At 56.1% G+C, this 17,609-nt stretch overlaps 1 protein-coding gene across 1 annotated transcript in view; it reads left to right on the plus strand.

Annotated features, from left to right (window-relative positions):
* Cdh23 (cadherin related 23) overlaps nucleotides 1–17,609 on the plus strand; it is a 335,818-nt gene that overhangs the window by 300,255 nt on the left and 17,954 nt on the right. The window contains exons 38-47 of the mRNA XM_077105309.1: nucleotides 3,464–3,685; nucleotides 3,879–3,998; nucleotides 4,673–4,853; nucleotides 8,964–9,097; nucleotides 9,515–9,724; nucleotides 10,770–10,877; nucleotides 12,019–12,121; nucleotides 13,142–13,267; nucleotides 13,827–14,030; nucleotides 16,185–16,643. Coding sequence (XP_076961424.1) covers nucleotides 3,464–3,685; nucleotides 3,879–3,998; nucleotides 4,673–4,853; nucleotides 8,964–9,097; nucleotides 9,515–9,724; nucleotides 10,770–10,877; nucleotides 12,019–12,121; nucleotides 13,142–13,267; nucleotides 13,827–14,030; nucleotides 16,185–16,643 — 1,867 coding nt within the window. The remainder of the gene's footprint in view (nucleotides 1–3,463; nucleotides 3,686–3,878; nucleotides 3,999–4,672; nucleotides 4,854–8,963; nucleotides 9,098–9,514; nucleotides 9,725–10,769; nucleotides 10,878–12,018; nucleotides 12,122–13,141; nucleotides 13,268–13,826; nucleotides 14,031–16,184; nucleotides 16,644–17,609) is intronic.

A 17,609-nucleotide genomic window follows, 5' to 3' on the forward strand; every position in this document is an offset into this window, starting at 1 on the left:
CACCCGGTTCTGCAGCAGCTGGCCCTCCTGACCCCCACCCCCACATCCACCTCTTCTGGAGCTCTCCATCCAGCCCTGACCACCACTGCAGACGTCTCTCCTCTCATGCAGTCAGGTCCTCCCTTCACAGCAGGCCTGGCCCTACCGTGAGGGCCCTCCAGGCTTTGGCATCCACACCCACTTTGCCCACCACCCGGGCCTGAAGTGCCAGCCCCGTGGCTTGGCTCCTGGACTCTTCCACTCTCCCAAGCTTGACCGTGAACTTTAGGGGACCTCGGCCTCCTCCCCTATTGACTCTGCGTTCCTGGCACAGGCCAGGCGTGGAGGGCTGTTTACCTGAGGGACACACCAAGGAGTGTACAGGACTGCCTGACCGAGTGGCGGGGATGACCACAGCGGGGACCAGGGGCCGCAGGAGAGGAGGGCACTGCTGTGGTGCCCAGTAGACCCCAGCCCCACTGCAGCTGCCCGAGAGACTGCTGGCCCCTCAGAGATCTTGAGCTCACAGCCGACCCAGGCTGAAGGAGAAGGACAGAGTCCAGCAGTGTCAGGAATCGGGAGAGTGGGACAGAAACTGTGGGTGACCCATGGATGGCCTGCTCCAGTCACAAGCTCTCTGGGGGCTCTCAGCCCTGCTCCCGGGGCAGGGAAGGCTACAGAAGAGGAAGGGTAGGGGTTATTTATTACTAGGTGGCCTTTTACAGGCCAGACCCCTCGACCCAGGGAGCGCTTCTGGGATGGGAGCCCCAGAGGCTGCCAGGACCTAACGCAGGTCCTCTGCTATGATCATGTCCCTGTGATTGCACCTGGGAAGGAGGTCCTGGCCCTTTCTCGTGGCAGAGCATGCATCCTCTTCCAGCCAGAGAAGGACCAGCTCAACTGAGATCAGGTGGGCACTGGGCCCTCTTCCACTCCAGCCAGCCTCTGGCAGAGTGAGTGAAGTTCACAGAGCCCTCCCCCCCCTCCCCTCCTCCCCCACCACACTGCCCAGCACTGAACCTTCTGCATTGTGTCAGGGAAGGGCACAGAGGTATTGCCCAAAGTGTGGGCCTGGTCCAGAAACCTCAAGCACTCTTGCCCCGACCCCAGGGCAGAGAGGAAGTACTCAGGCGGAACAGCCTCCGGGGCCCCGACTTCCTGCTCACTCCCGAGGCCAGAGCAGGTCAGACCACCTTCCCAGGGCTCGAGGTGGAGCTTCTCATGGTGGTGGGTCTGCACAGCGGCCCCCACACAGCTACAACCCGAAGGCGGTGGCCCTCCTGGACAGTCATCTTTGCTCAGATATTTGGGGCCCCCACGCTCAAATCCATTACGGAGAAGGATGGAAAGTCCAACTGAGCTTTCAAATAACACAGGAGAGATGGCACACGTTTCATTCTTGAGACAAAGTTTCAGGATGTGTCCCCCAGACTTGGTGCTTGTCCCCTCTCCACTCAGTTGAAAACTGATAAGATAATGCATTTCTCCCTTCTTACGTGCTTGCTGTTTTCATAAAGATTCCCACAGACTCTGAGGCACCAAAGATGCCTCCTGAGAAGGGACTCGGGCCACATGACTGACAGCAGACCAGTATCAGAAGAGACTTTAGAGGTCAAAGTGGTTCCTTTATTAACAGACAAGAAAGGTTCAAACAGGGAATGCAACGTGCTCAAGGTCACACAGCTCCATTTCAAGGTTGCCAGTCCTACCTGTTTTAGGAAAAGCTGTCCCTGAGAGCCATAGCTATAGGTCCTAGGAATCATCACCTTGTCAGCCTTCTTGGGTTCAGGGACCCTGTCCATCTCTCTAGGCCTCCGTAGGTGGCTCCAGGGTCAGCCAGGACCAAGGAAGAGGTTGCACACACATGGTCTAGATTCAGCTTTTGGTACGACCACCTGCTTTCCGTTCTCTGACCTTGACCATGGCCTCATCCTATTCTCTCACTAGGGCATCTTTGCAGTTGTCATAACCAAGATGCTTCAGATGAGTCACTAGTAGTGGCTTGTACGGGTCAGGATCCTGGCAGGAAACAGATGGCACTCATAAAGGGCTCAACTCAAGAGAGTATAGTGGATGCCCCCAGACACCAGCGAGCACAGGAACCCCTTAGCACCATGTGTCCATGTGGAAGGAGGAGGTGACGTTGCTGGAGCCACCAGAGAAAGAACTGGAGCTGTGATGGGGGTCTCCAGCTAGAGACCCGGAGCCCTAGGCAGGGAGGGCCAGAGGAGGGTGGAAGAAATCCCCCCACTCCCTCTGCCCGTCTCCTGTCGTCTGCAGGGGCTTCTATTGGCCCAGCCCACCTGGACGGCATTTAGCAAGGCAGCCTGGTAAGGCAGTCCACAGGGACCACCCCCCAGGGACAGCAAGGTGGAGAATGGAGTGAATGGGGCCAGGGATGAGCAGTAACAGCAGGAGGCTAATCTCGGATTTTCGTTTTCGCCTACATGTAGGATGCCCCATCAGCCATTTCTTCTTGCTGGTACACCATGATTGCACATAATGGTGGGACTGTCACATATTCATACATGCACACAATATAACAAGACAATCTGGCCAGTGTCATTCACATCAGCCACCTCTAGTAGATGTTGAGTGCTGAACACTCAGTGCTGATGGGCGGAACAGGACTTGTGTTCGACTATGATCCCAAGCATCAGCTAGAGCTGGCCAATCGCAGCACTAGAAAACTTGCCTAGAAATCATATTCTCTGAGTTTTATTTTTCATGGCTCAACAAATTCTGCTCATGAAATTTCCCCCAACCTAATGTCCTCCCACTTCAGAATGCTAAAAATAAGGCTGGGCATGATGGCACACTCCTGAATCCCAATGGCTCTGGAGGCTGAGGCAGGAGGATCGCAAATTCAAAGCCAGCCTCAGCAACTAAGCAAAGGCCCTAAGCTACTCAGTGGGACCCTGTCTCTAAATAAAATATAAAAAGGGCTGGGGACGTGGCTCAATGGTTAAGCACCTCTAGATTCAATCCCTGGTACCAAAAAAAAAAAAAAAAAGCTATAAATATTTCTTCCACTTACATGAATAATACATGAGCCTTAAATACTGAATTATAGCTAGTGCCCCACATTCTTGTCTCTTATTATCTGGAAGGAGACCCAGGGTCAATAAGGCCCTGGCCCAGGCAAGACTCTGGGTTGGGGTGACAACTGGGGTTCATCAGTATGCCAGTTTTAATCACAAGATCACTGTGCTGACGAGGATCCCAGTCTTGGTCTGGCCTCTGCAGTGCTGTGGTTGATTAGTGATGTCTGCCACGAGCCTGGCCATGAATGTGATGGTACAGGTGCCATCTCAGACCTAAGCCGTTGCCCAGCTCGATTTTGACAGCGCCTCTGTGCTTTCTTCCTCGACCAGCCGGTGACCTCCCTCCCTCTCCCTCGCTTTCCTCCCCATGTTGGATCACACTGGGTTCAGTCCGGGAGAACAGCCCCGGGCCAGGGCACCTGACGGGCTCTTCTCCACAGGCCACCACTCATGTGTACGTGACCATCGTGGACGAGAACGACAACGCTCCCGTGTTCCCGCAGCCTCACTATGAGGTGTTGCTGGACGAGGGTCCGGACACGGTCAACACCAGCCTGGTCACTGTCCGAGCACTGGACCTGGACGAGGGGCCCAATGGCACCGTCACCTACGCCATTGTCGCAGGCAACATCCTCAACACCTTCAAGATCGACAGGCACACGGTCAGCACTGAGGGCCGCGGGGCTGGGGAGCTTCTGCAGGGGCTGCTGGGAGCTCCACGGGGGTCCGGGAGGAAGGCACAGCTGAGTGGGAGGGCTCTCCATTGTGGCCAGGGCCCACCTCCTGGGCGGGTCAGAGGCTGCTCTGGAACTGCCGTCCATCAATCTACCCTCGTTCCTTCTGTCCATCCCTCAGGGAGTCATCAGTGCCGTCAAGGAGTTGGACTATGAGATCAGCCATGGCCGCTACACCCTGATTGTCACCGCCACAGACCAGTGCCCCATCTTGTCCCACCGCCTCACCTCTACCACCACGGTGTGTGGGTGGGACCCGGGACCCAGCCCCCAGCCCCCAGCCCCCAGCCCCAGTGTGGAGTGGGAGGAAAACAGGCCCAGAAAGCTGAAAGGGGGAGGGGCTGGGAAGACTGTCCAGGGGAAATGGCCAAATCCAAGAGTGCTGTCCTGCTCTTAGCAGCCCACCCAAACTAGCTGTGTGACTTTAAGGAGGTTGCTAAAACTCTCTGTGTGACTCCACCCACAGGTGAAAACACTCCCTTCCTCCCCTTCATGGGAAAAGCAGGAACTCTGGTCAAGCCAACAGGGGTTCAAACTCCTAATTTTTCACTGTGTGACCCTGGCCAATTCACTTAACTTCTCTGAGATTTGATTTCTTCATTTATGAAAGAAGGATTTAAAAAAAAAAAAAAACTATGATTCTGGGAGAAAAAAATAGGAGATCATGCGAAATGACCAAAGGGCAGCAAGAACTAGGCATTCATAATATTATATCTGTGATGCCCATCAAAAGATCCTGATGACCACCCACACACTGGCTTCCAAGGCCCTCCCACATCCGTGGCCTCACAGGAACCGGCCTCAGGGAGTGAAGGGGCATTCCCAGGTCCAGATGGAGGAGCGGGGCCCAGAGGGCAGCTGCACCCAGCGGGGGGCTGGCTGGAGCGAGGCCCTGCTGAGCTTGTTCACACTCAGGTGCTCGTGAATGTGAACGACGTCAACGACAACGTGCCCACCTTCCCCCGGGACTATGAGGGACCCTTTGATGTCACCGAGGGCCAGCCGGGGCCCAGGGTGTGGACTTTCCTGGCTCACGACCGGGACTCAGGCCCCAACGGGCAGGTGGAGTACAGCCTGGTGGACGGAGACCCTCTGGGTGAGCAGGGGGTCTGCACATGGCGGTGGGGGCGGACACCCCCCTTCTGCCGAGGGCCTCTCCCCATCCCACTCAGTAGTAGGGCAGGAGGGGAGGTCTCAAGGCAGCTGGTCTCCCTGTGGGGTGATCTTGCCCTCTCTGGGCCTCGGTTTCCCCATCCGTCAGATGGGGGGTGGTCTTGACAGGGGTACGGTGAGAATCGGCACCTGACTCTTTATTATTGAGTACCTAGTAAGTGCTGGCCGCGTGCCAGGTGCCGAGGCTACACAACAGACACAAATTCCTGCCTTGGAGACAGGACCCAGGCAGCGCTGGGCAGGAAGATGATGAAGTATTAAGACCTGTCCAAGGGGCGACATTTGAGCAAAGATCTGAAGGGGGTAAGAAAGAGTCGGAGCAGCTCTCTAGGGAAAAGCATCCCCAAAAGAAGGAGCAGCCAGGGCCAAGGCCCCGGCCTCAGAGCGGTCCCATATGTCTATGAGAAGCAAAGCCCCTGTGGTCAGCTGAAGCTAAACAAGATGAGGAGGAAGAACTGAGGCCAGGAGGCTGGGCCAGAGGTTGTCGGACCTTGGGGGCCGTAAGAGGACCTGGTGTTGACGGAGGAGGCCGACTCCATGGGGGGGCTTTGAGCAGGGGAGGGTCGGGGTCAGTCCGGTTCCCAGGGCTGCCCAGGAAGGAGCCTGGTGAAGACACCGAGGCCAGAGGCGGGCCACCCGGGACAGGGATGGTGGCATCGCTGGGGGTGAGAGGTGGCACTCTGCCCAGCAGGATGCTTGGTCATGAGTGTGAGAGAAAGTCAGGGTAGGGACCTGGACAAGGACACTGTTGCCTCTAACACACGGGAGCCTGCAGGCGTGGAGGGAGGGGAGCCCAGGGAGAGGGGTCTGGGCCGGAGACAGGTACGTGGAAGTTGTCACACGGAGACATTTAAAGCCACCCAGGAAGTGGAGAGGGTGGGGAGAGAACACAAAGTGGGGGAAAACTGGCCACGAAGCGGCTAAAGGGAAAATAACCCACGTCCAGAGCACCGGATTCAGAGCCCCTGCTGTCCAGAGCTGGCGGAGGCCACTCCACTCTGACATGCCACCCTCTCCTGTCCCCAAGTCTCCTCTCTGGCCAAGCATCATGCCTTTATCTTCCAAAAACCAGCACAGTCTCTGTCCTGTTATTTTCACAAGACGGGACTCTGTCATTTTATGGGGGTCCCTGGTCCTGCCCAGGAAGGTACCAAAGCCCGACTGAGAGGTGATGCTGGACAGGCAGCTGAACCCCTCCTGGGAAGGGCCTGGTCCCCACCCCAGCTTCCTGGGCGCCGGGCTCACCCGTGTCCCAGCTCACCACAGACAGCTCCATGCGGTTAGGAATGGGGGCGGGGCTTGTGGAGATGTCCCCTGAAGGAGTGGGAGAGGCTGGGGGTTTCCCTAGGGTGACCCCAGCTGGGGCTCCCTCTCCCCAGGCAGGAGGAGCAGACATGTAGAGCCCCAAGATCATTTCAGGCTCCCCCTGCACTAACCCCTCCCAGAGAGGCAGGGATGACCTAACAGGACCCCAGAGCCAGCAGCCGGGTCACGTCCCTCCCTCCTCTTTAGTCATGCTGGAAACTTGGGAAGTTGACACTTGCTATAACTCAAGACTGTTTTTCTGGAGAGAGCCCATTTGGCCACACCCCATCAGAGAAGAGAGCGTGGCTCGCAGGCCACCCAGCTTAAAGGTCACCTTCCCACCCCTACAGCCGAGCCTGGAGGGGGTTCTGTGGTGGGGAACCCTAGGACCTCCAGCTGCCCGTTCTGGCCAGACCTGCTCTTTGGTCCCCTTTCCCACATCCTCATCCCCACTGAGAGCTCCCAGTTCCCAGAGGGCTGCCTGGGACTCCTTCCAGCTGCCCCTAATGATACTCATGGTTGCCATGAATCTTCCCTAGGCCTGGCACAGCCTGGCCAGGGCACCTCCAGATAGGGATGTCAAGGCCAGGCTCCGCAGCAATTAGGATTCAGACCTGGGTAAGACGGGGTTGAAATCCTGTGCTTTTAACCTCCTGCCTCCAGGTGTGGAGGGTGGTGAGATCTGCCCTGGGGCAAGCTGCTAAGGAGGCTGATCTGCAGAGTGGACCTTCAGCCTGCCCACTTCCTGGATCCCCAAGCTGACCTTGTCAGGGTCTTGCCTGAGCCCAGCCCCCCAGGCCTTCAAGAGCAGAGTGATAGGGCCTCCCCCGCCCCCTGGCTTCGGAGGAGAAGGCCATCTGCCAGCCAATGGTCAGAGAGCTGGGAAATCCCTAGAAAGGGAATCCCCAGTTCTGTGGAGACCTTGGAGCATCAGGGGCTCAGGAAATCCTGCTGGAAGTAGCTTCCTTCCGCCCCCCAGGCAGGGAGGGGCCTGTGGGGGCCAAGGGGAGACTGGGAGCGGAAGGGCTGGTGGTAAATCATGGGTGCAGGTGGCACCTGGGAGGGGTGGGGGGCTGGAATGGAGCCTAGGATGCGAGGCAGGCACCGGAAATCTCCAGGTCGCCTGGGCCTCTCTCCTTGCCCTGTCCCCGGGTGCTGTGTATCTGTGAGCCAGTTAGCACCCCACTCTGGGCCTGATCCCCAAGTGCAAGAGGGAAAGTGAAGAAAGTGACTTTCTCCTGGGTCAGTTCCTGGGAGACTGCAGGGGTGACCCCTGGTCCTCGGGCTCTCTCCACTTAGAGCCTCAGTCCATTCTCTCGGCACCAGTGGGGCTCCCACATGCCCCCTTGGTGTCCTCCTCGCCCCCTCTCACCCTGTCAAACATGTTGTCTGGAAAGCCCACGAGTCCCGTGAGATGCAGTGGGCCAAGACCCAGAGCCCAGGGTTCGAATCCTGGGTCTGCCATTATCTTGTTGTGGAAGAGTAGCCAAGGGGTCAGCCTTCTGTGGGCCCTGGCTTCATTTTGTCAAAAGACACAAGAGACTGGATAGGCCAGAGTCAGATTCTAAGGTTCATACCTCAGGCACTGACTCAGCCAGGCTGAAATAAGGACTGAACCCCAAAAGGCCAGGCGGGGTGCTCTGAAACCTCGGGGGAAGGAAATCAGGGTCACCACAGGCCTAGGAGAACCCCCTCTGCAGCCAGAGCGGTAGCCTAAACAGAGGACATCACCTTGCCACCATTACAAAGCACTCTTTAACATGAAGCCTTGTGCCTCCCCAGTGTCCCCTTGTAGTAGAAGTCGTGGTGTCTGGGAGAGATGGAAAGTCACCAAAGCCAGGTGCATGACACACCTGTAACCCCTGCAGCTCGGGAGGCTGAGGCAGGAGGATCACAAATTCCAGGCCAGCCTCAGCAACTTAGTGAGACCCTGTCTCAAAATCAGAAGGGCTGTGCGTGTAGTTCACGTTAGAAATACTGGGGTGCCGCAAGGAATCAGACCCATGTTTGGAAGTAACTCAGCAAGGCAAACTTTACTTCTGCAGAAGCCGCATTACCAAGGAAAATCCTCCCCCAAGGGAGCACACCTGGGGAGAGGGAGGGCAGTTCACCTGCCTTTATCCCTAAGCAGCAGCCCTGCCCCTTGCTCTGATAGGAGGAGCTCAGGGTTACAGTCTATGTGATTGGCTAATTTTAAAATTGGGGTGGGCCAAGGGAAAGGGCCACAGTTTAAATGGCTACAATCGGATCTTACATCCCAATTAAGGCTAAAAGCTATATTTTGAAAATTGACCACTGAACTTTCTATTTCTCAAACCCAGTGGCAGAGCATCCCTGGGTTCCATCTCCAGTACAAAAGAAAAAAAAACCAAAAACCGGATGCCATAGTTAATTTGTGATCAATAGTGGTTGGAAAGAGTGTCCCTGGGTAGGAAGGGAGCCCCGCTTTCCAACACAACCCTCTTACCCAGGGTCAGTCTTGGGCCTGGACAGGGTCGGGGAAGGGTGCTGATTGTTCTGGAATTGCCGACTCGTGGGCCGTGAGCGGCCACGCCCACTGCTCCCCTGGTCTTATGGAGCTGAGGCTGGGAGCAGTGGAGGCTTGGCACCTGGATGTCCCCAGCCCTGGCGAGGGGGGCTGGCCACGGGGAGGGGAGAAGCCAGGCCTTCTGCAGCTCTTGGCCAATCCCAGCTAATGGCTAACTCCCGCCTTTTCTGGGGGCCGCAGGGGAGTTCCTGATCTCTCCCGTGGAAGGGGTGCTGAGGGTCCGGAAGGATGTGGAGCTGGACAGGGAGACTATTGCCTTCTACAACCTGACCATCTGTGCCCGCGACAGGGGGGTGCCCCCTCTCAGCTCCACTGTGAGTACGGGACCCCCCTCCAGGGCTTCCCCTTCCTGCCCCCCTGTTCTCCTCATAGAGATTCCTGCGAATACTGTCACCCTCCTGCCCTGAGGGGCCACAGGCTGCTCTGGGGCCAGTCCAAGACCCTGAGTCCCTCTTAAGACTCCTCCCTAGGGGCTGGGCAAGGGCCTGGTGGCTGTGGCTGCTCAGGGCACTCCTGACCCCGCGCCCCTGGGGAGAGGCAGCCCTGCCTGGCTAGGTACCCTCCCTCTGCCTCGGCCGCCTGCTGCTTCTCCTTCTCCTGCCTTTGTTTGACCTGCATCTTCCTCTTTCTCTTGCCCACGGCCTCCGGCCTCCGTGCCTTCCCTCCCTCAATGCCTCCTCTTGCTGCTCATGTCCTCCGCTCCTGGCACTCCCTCCTCTGGCTGGTCCCAGATGCTGGTGGGGATCCGGGTGCTGGACATCAATGACAATGACCCGGTGCTGCTGAACCTGCCCATGAACATCACCATCAGTGAGAACAGCCCGGTCTCCAGCTTCGTCACCCGCGTCCTGGCCAGCGACGCCGACAGCGGTTGCAACGCGCTCCTCACCTTCAACATCACCGCAGGCAACCGGGAGCGGGCCTTCTTCATCAACGCCACGGTAGGCCCCCAAGGGCCCTCCCTAAAAAGGGGACCCTGTCCTAGAGGCCTTTAGTTGTGGCGGTCTGGCCTCCTGCTTCCCGCATGGAATCCTGGAGTTCCCTGTGAGCTGTGTCAAAGGGAAAATTCCTTTAGGCAAACTGCATAGAGCAGAGCTCACTGAGGAAGAAACAAAAAGCCTGAAAGACGTTCTTCAATGGGGCAGCCTCTATGACCAGAGCAGGTTCCGGAAATTCTAGCCAATAAACGGATCCACCAGCATTAATCAAAACACTTGCTGGGCGCCATGGCACGTGCCTGTGATCCCTGTGAGACTGAAGCAGGAGGATCGCAAGTTCAAAGCCAGCCTCAGCAACTTAGAGAGGCCCTGAGCAACTCCGTGAGACCCTGTCTCTAAATAAAATATAAAAAGGGCTGGGGATGTGGCTCAGTGGTCAAGCGCCCCTGGGTTCATTCCCTGGAACCAGAAAACAAACAAACAAAACTCCCTGAAGTAAAGCATAAGCACAGCTTAGTCTGTCTGTCTGTCTGTCTGTCTGTCATGGATACAGCTTAAATAGTTAACTGGCTACTGCAGTTACCCAAATTAACCATATTGGTTTGGTCTGTGGGCTCCTAGTGCCAAAGCCTCATCCAAATCAATGGCCTCTTACAATTTAGCAGCCATCTCTGGTGTCCATCTGGAGCTACCTGAGGTTTGTCCTGGGCAGAGATGGGGCTAGAGCCTCTGGGGACACTTGGGTTCAGTCCAAGATGCACCAGAAATGCTCACTTGGCCTCTTGGAGTGTCCGTGGACTACAGACACCACGATCGTCAAAGGGCCTATGCTTTGTGGACAGCAAGACCGTGGGGATTGGTCACTCACCCTCACCCTGGCAGGAGCCTGCCAGCCCACATTTGGCCCTCTGGACCATCTCTTGGGTGCTTTAGGGAGAGAGCTCGTAGCCACCCCTGGAGCTGCAGGCTGAGCAGTTGGGCATCTGTGGGTCAGAGCCAAAAGTGGGGAACAGGTGGCCACTCGGCTCACCTGCCCTGCACATCCCAGACAGGGATCGTCACTGTGAACCGGCCCCTGGACCGCGAGCGGATCCCAGAGTACAAGCTGACCATTTCCGTGAAGGACAACCCGGAGAACCCACGCATAGCCAGGAAGGTGAGGCGGAGGGCACAGTGGGCCCCGTGGGGTGCCCGAGGGGCACACGACACATCACCTCTCCCACAGCAGCAGGCCTGGGGCTCAGGTGCACAGGTCTTGGAATGAGCAAGTGGTGGATTCAAATCCCAGCTTAAGAAAGAAGAAATCCCAACTTTTCCTGTCCTTAGGTGTGTGGCTTTGACAGATTAACACTCTGGGCCTTCGTTTCCTCTTCTGAAAAAGATGATCGCACCCACCTCAAAGTTGTGGAGAGGATGAAGGGGGTCCTCAGCACAGTGCTGGGAAGGGGACAACCCCTCAGTGGGTGCCAGCTGCTGTCCTCTCCTGCCACCAACACCTGGCCCACACCCCATCGGTGTGCCTGTGGGCTGGGCCTTCACACACACTGAGGTCCTGAAAGCACTGCGTTTTCCTTCAAAAGCCAAAGAAATGGACTCTTTACTAAAAGGCAATGGGCACTGCATAGCAGTCCCTGTCCCCTGTCGGAGGGTCAGCTCTCTTCCCAACCTCTGAGGCCAGAAGTCTCTGGGCTCAGTTCATCTCGGCTCTGCTCCTGGCTAGCTGTGTGGCTCAGCCAGGGCACTGTTCTCCCTGGGCCTCAGTTTCCTCATCGGTTCAGCCAGAGGAGACTGCAGGCCAGAGTTATCTTAAGGCCCTTGCCTCCCTCGGTGCCTTCCGCTTCCTTCTCTTGCTTCCTTCCTCCTTTCCTGCTTTTTCTGGCTCTCATTTCCCCCTCTCCTTCTGATGCTTTGGAGGGCCCTGGCCATCCTGGGGCCAGCAGTGCTGAGGGGTTGGGGGTGGGGAAGGCTGGCAGCTAGCTCGCCCCTCTGAAATGGTGATAGCATCCCCGGGTACAGGGTACATGATTCGGCACCACTCAGATCCACCCTGCCTGTGACCTTCACACTACCTCCCTGAAGGAGTTAAGATCCCCCTTTGCTCTACTGCAAACCTGATGCCCACACAGAGGGGAAGTTACTTGCCCAAGGCCAACCAGTGAGCTGCTAAGGAGTGGGGGCTTGAAGCCAGCTCCCCGGACCCTGGTGCAGGCTTCTTGGATCTCCCACCTCCCAGCCCCTCTGTCAAGGGGTCCCTTTACCAGCGCACAGCCCACAGCCTGCCCCGTCCCATCTCACAGGATTTTGACTTGCTGCTGATCTCTCTTGCCGATGAGAATGACAACCACCCCCTCTTCACTGAGGGGACCTACCAGGCCGAGGTGATGGAGAACTCTCCTGCCGGTAGGTGCTGGGCCCGCCCAGGGGCTTCTGCCATGGCCGCACTGCTGGGGCCTCAGGCCTGGAGATGCGCCGTGTGCCCAGTGGGGGAGCCAGATGCAGGCCCCGGTGGGTGCCGAAGGGGGTCAGAGGAAAGGGACAGGCACAGTTCTGAGGGCTAGGGAGTGGGGGTGGCTGCTGGGCCTCTTAGGGGCCACTAGAGAGACTGCAGGACGGGCTGAAAGAGCCGGTGTGGCGCTTGGTCCCCAGGGTGGTCTGAATAAGCCCCACTGTTGCCAAAGAGGGGTGTTTAAGGTGGTTTGGAAGCTCTGGGGAATAGCTTTGATCAGATGTGGAGGTCCCAGGAGGCCAGCATAGATGAGCCACACCTCCCTTCCCAGGGACAGAGTTTGCCCTTTGGCACGCCCCCAGGTGCGCCCTCACTTCTCCTCCAGCCTCCCCAGCCCCCTCGCCTGACTCCCTGCCTGGAGCCTGCCTGTGTGCGTGCTCCCGCGTGGGCCAGCGCGTGGGCCAGCGCGCACGTCTGTCGAGGCATCTCAGGGGTTAGGGTGTGCACAGAAACGCAGGGGTGTGTGACACACAAGCCAGATGTGCCCACCTGAGAAGGCAGATGCCGCACGCCCGGGAATCCGGCCCTGGTCTGCTGCGCATGCTCATGTGCATCGATGACACCTACATGCAGTCAGATGCTCTAGATTTGTTGGGGCAGAGGGGCCCACACTCAGGGAGGGGACAAGGGCGCCCCGGACCCTCCGTGGAGTGGCCAGTCTCAGAGGCTGCTGGGAAGCCCGGCTCGCTCACGCTCTGTGTTCTCTCCCAGCAGGGCTTTGAGGCCGCTCCCCAGGCATCTGCGTTCAGTCTGCCAAGGCTGCCGCAGGCCCGCCCGCCCGGGCCTCCCCTCCCTGTCCGCCTCACCTCCCTCCCCTCTCATCCATTGTCAGCCATGGCTCACGGGGTCAGGGGCCTGGGAGCGGGGAGGGGGGACCCTGTTGACCTGCGGTGACTCCTTTCCTCCTGGCCCAGGGACCCCCCTCACGGTGCTCAACGGGCCCATCCTGGCCCTGGACGCGGACCAGGATGTGTATGCCGTGGTCACCTACCAGCTGCTGGGCCCCCAGAGTGGCCTCTTTGACATCGACAACAATACGGGTGAGGCCTGGGCACCGCCCCGGCTTCCCGCTGGGGCTCTGGGGTGGATGGGCCGCTGCGAGATCTGGGGCCTCCTGCTCAGATCCAGGTTGATCCAGGTCACCCACCGGGACCCGTTCCTCACAGCCCACATCCCCAGAGTGCAACTGGTCGAGGCCACCCAGGGGCCAGGCAGGGGGACCAGAAGGAAGCTGGTGCCCAAACTCTCAGCCTGAGTGCAGAGCCCCAGCCCCGCCCTTCCCCTCCCAGGACCTGGGTCACACAGGAGCCACCAAGGCAGCTTCCCTGTCCTCCACCCAGACCAGCTCCCAGAAACCATGTCCCGTCGGCCTCATCTGGAATAGAAGGCCAATGGGTGACAGATATCCACCCCAATGGAGCAGGTCCTGGGTCAGTCTTCCAGGCTGGACTCTTGCAGGCACAGAGGGTACCCGTGAGCCACACAGAGGACACAGGGCCTCCCTACACACAGGTGGCTGTGACTGGGGAAGAAAGCCACTGGGACATCTTCTCTGCTCTCTTCATCTCTGTCCCCACTGTGCTCCTTTCCCTGCACCAGGTGTGGTGACCGTGAGGTCAGGTGTCCTCATTGACCGGGAGGCCTTCTCCCCCCCTGTCCTGGAGCTGCTGCTGCTAGCTGAGGACATAGGGCTGCTCAATGGCACGGCCAACCTGCTCGTCACCATCCTGGATGACAACGACAACTGGCCCACCTTCAGCCCCGCCACCCTCACTGCCCACCTGCTGGAGAACTGCCCCCCAGGTGAGCAGAAGACAGACCCCACCCCCTGGTCCCTGCCAGGAGCGGGTTGGGGGTCACTGGGGGTGGGAGGTCCAGGTGGATACAGGGTTTACCCCCCAGTGGGGGAGAGATGGGCTGCACTCCCTTCTCCGAACCTCAGCTTTTTGTTGTTCTTGTTCCTGGGGACCACACCCAGGGCCTTGCACATGCTGAGCCCGTGCGCTGCCATTGAGCTGCACCCCAGCCCCATAGTCCATACTGTATTCCCAATAAGATGCTGTGTTCATGGTAGGAAAGTCTGGGTATCATAATGTCAAAATAGGATCAATGTATTTCCATCACAATCAGAATTTCATTTTGGGGGGATAAATTCGGTTCTAAAGTTTATCTGGAAGAATAAGAAATTTTCAAAGTATACTAAAGCCAGATTTGCTCTGCCAGATATGACACATTACGGAGCTACAGTATTTAAAACCATGTGGTATGAACACAAGATTGGGGTGGAGTAGCCCCCAAACAGACAATGGTTCGTTAAAGTATATAGTATTATGGGACTTAAAAATATGAAACCAATGGATAAACTATTTAGTGAGAAAAAAATTATTATCTAGTATTTTAGATTATATAATCTACATGCAATCTAATTACATATGATCTAATGGTGTAGAATCTCACCTCATATAAGACACCAAAATAATACCTCTACATTCTAATAAATATGTAGAAGAGTAGAAAATGCTTAAAAACTAAAAGAAGAAAATTGGGTGAGTATTTATCTGGTTTCTGGGTACAAAGGTTTTAAGCATAAAAGAAACAGAAGAGGGCTGGGTGCTCACTCCTATAATCCCAGCGGCTGGGAAGGCTGAGGCAGGAGGATTGGGAGTTCAAAGCCAGCCTCAGCAAAAGTGAGGTGCTAAGCAACTCGGTGAGACCCTGGGTCTAAATAAAATACACAATAGGGCTGGGGATGTGGCTCAGGGGTCAACGCTCCTAAATTCAATCCCTGGTACCACCACCCCACACACACACAAAAAAAAAGAACTCAAAGAAAATATTAAATTTCAATACATTAGAAAAAACTTCTGGGTAACTGGGGGTGAAGCTTGGTGGTAGAGCTTGTGCTTAGCATGTGCAAGGCCCTGGGTTCCATTCCCAGCCCCATGAAAAAATAAACTTCTTTAAACTTCTATTTACGTTAAGCAATTATGATCGGGCTGGGGTTGTAGCTCAGTGGTAGAGTGCTCGCCTAGCATTCATGAGGCCCTGGGTTCAATCCTCAGCACCACATAAATGTAAAATAAATAAAGATATTGTGTCCACCTAAAACTAAAAAAAAAGAATTAAAAAAAAACAAACAATGATGACCAATACTGTAACTGAGTAAAAAGTAACTGAGAAAAAGAGATTTGTCATAAGTAACAAAGCTTTTTGTCCTGAGTTACTGTATCAGTCAGCTTTCATTACTGTAACAAAAAGTCTGAGATGATCAGCTTAAAAAAAGGGAAGATTCATTTGGGCCAACAGTCTTGGAGGTTTCAGTTCATGGTCAGGCAGCCCCATGGCTTTTGGCCCTGAGGTGAGACAGAGCGTCCATCATAGCAGAGCAGGCTGCCCACCTCGTGGTGCCCAGGAAAAAAAGCAGTGGTGCCAGGGTCCACTGGCCTCTTCTAGGGCACACTCCCATGTGACTGGAAGACCCCAGCGAGGCCCCACCTTCTAATAGTGCCCTGGGCTGAGAACCGGGCCTCTAGCACACGAGCCTTTGGGGAGCCCGTTCGCACACCACAGAGGTTTTCATAACTGTGTGCAGTAGTTTGTATAAATCGACAGAAATGGGCAGAAGGCAAAAAGCAGACGCTTTTCAGAAAGATACAGCTGATCTTAAGTTATAAAATATTGCCTCATCAAAGAAGGTCGGGTGTGGTGCACACCTGTCACCCCAGTGACTCGGCGGACGAAGGCAGGAGGATCCCCAGTTCAAAGCCAGCCTCAGAATAAGAAGGGCTGGGGGTGCGGCTCAGTGGTAAAGCGCCCCTGGGTACAAGCCCCAGTACCAAAAACATATATTTTCCTATAAAATTACAAACATGAGAAAGTGTCCCTGGTGCACTGCAGTAAAGGGGTGCTGGCCTGGTCTTGCTGGGGGTCTCATGCTCGCTACTCCTCCCCCCACAGGATTCTCGGTCCTTCAAGTCACAGCCACGGACGAGGACAGCGGCCTCAACGGAGAGCTTGTCTACCGAATAGAAGCCGGGGCCCAGGACCGCTTCCTCATCCACCCTGTCACTGGGGTCATCCGAGTGGGCAATGCCACCATCGACAGGGAGGAACAGGAAGCCTACAGGCTGACGGTGGTGGCCACCGACCGGGGCACTGTCCCTCTCTCGGGCACAGCCATCATCACCATCCTGATCGATGACATCAACGACTCCCGCCCCGAGTTCCTCAACCCCATCCAGACGGTGAGCGTGCTGGAGTCGGCAGAGCCAGGCTCTGTCATTGCCAACGTCACCGCCATCGACCTGGACCTCAACCCAAAGCTGGAGTACCACATCATTGACATCGTGGCCAAGGATGACACCGACCGCCTGGTGCCCAACCAGGAGGATGCCTTCGCCGTGAATATCAACACAGGTACAGGCCTGCTCCCCCCGCCCCCCGACTCCTGTCCGGACTCTTGCTCCCTGCTCCCTGCTTCCTTCCTTTATTCTTCCTACACAGTTCCTTCTATTCTCCTTTCTCCCTGATAATATTGTATTCTTCTCTCTCTTTCTCCCTCCCCCTTCCTCCTCCCTCAAGCCGCATCTCTGCCCCTCCTGGCTCTGCCCCTCTGCAGTATTGCACGAGAGTGCCCATCTCACCACATCCATGCCAGCACTCTGTATTGTAGAATGTTTGTGTTTTAAAGGAAAATGGCACCTTGTTTTAATATGCTTTTCTTTACTAACTAGGTTCAAACCAATGCTTTCTTCCCACGTACACTGGCCATTTAAATTCGTAAGCTACATCCATTTGTACTGTTAACGATTTTCTTATACTGTCCCAAAACAAAGGTGACTGCAGCTTATCTTTCACCATTGATGCAGTTTAGCACAATTGGATTGTGCCACTTCCCCAACAGCTTGGTGTTTTGGCTCCTCTAGCCAGTTAGAGAAGGGACATGGATATTCCAAAGCACACTTCTCGGAAGGGCCACAGGAGTAACGGAAGAATTAACATGGCTGTGACAGAAGGCTAAAAAATCATTGTTATTCAGAGAAACGTGCAGGGACTCGGCAGTGAGACATTTTCCACATGTGAAGTATCTCCATCGCAGACATAAGGATCCTGGCGATGTGGATGTTGGTATAGTGTGGGAACACTGGAACCCTCGTGCATTACTCTAGTAGTTGGGACTGATTCATTCCACCATCAGGACAATCCAGCATGAGGTCCACTAAGACCCCTGGACCTACCGTATGTCCCAGAGAAATCCTCAGGGCGATCATGGTACTGCCTGTGGGTGTCCACAGCAGTGTTAGTGGTGCTAGTGGGACTGGAAGGCCACGCAAGTATCCATCCCTAGGAGCCTAGAGAGTAAAAACCGGTGGGTCCGTGCGG

This window comes from Callospermophilus lateralis, chromosome 15, assembly GCF_048772815.1.
Source record: "Callospermophilus lateralis isolate mCalLat2 chromosome 15, mCalLat2.hap1, whole genome shotgun sequence".
Classification (NCBI taxonomy): Eukaryota; Metazoa; Chordata; class Mammalia; order Rodentia; family Sciuridae; genus Callospermophilus; species Callospermophilus lateralis.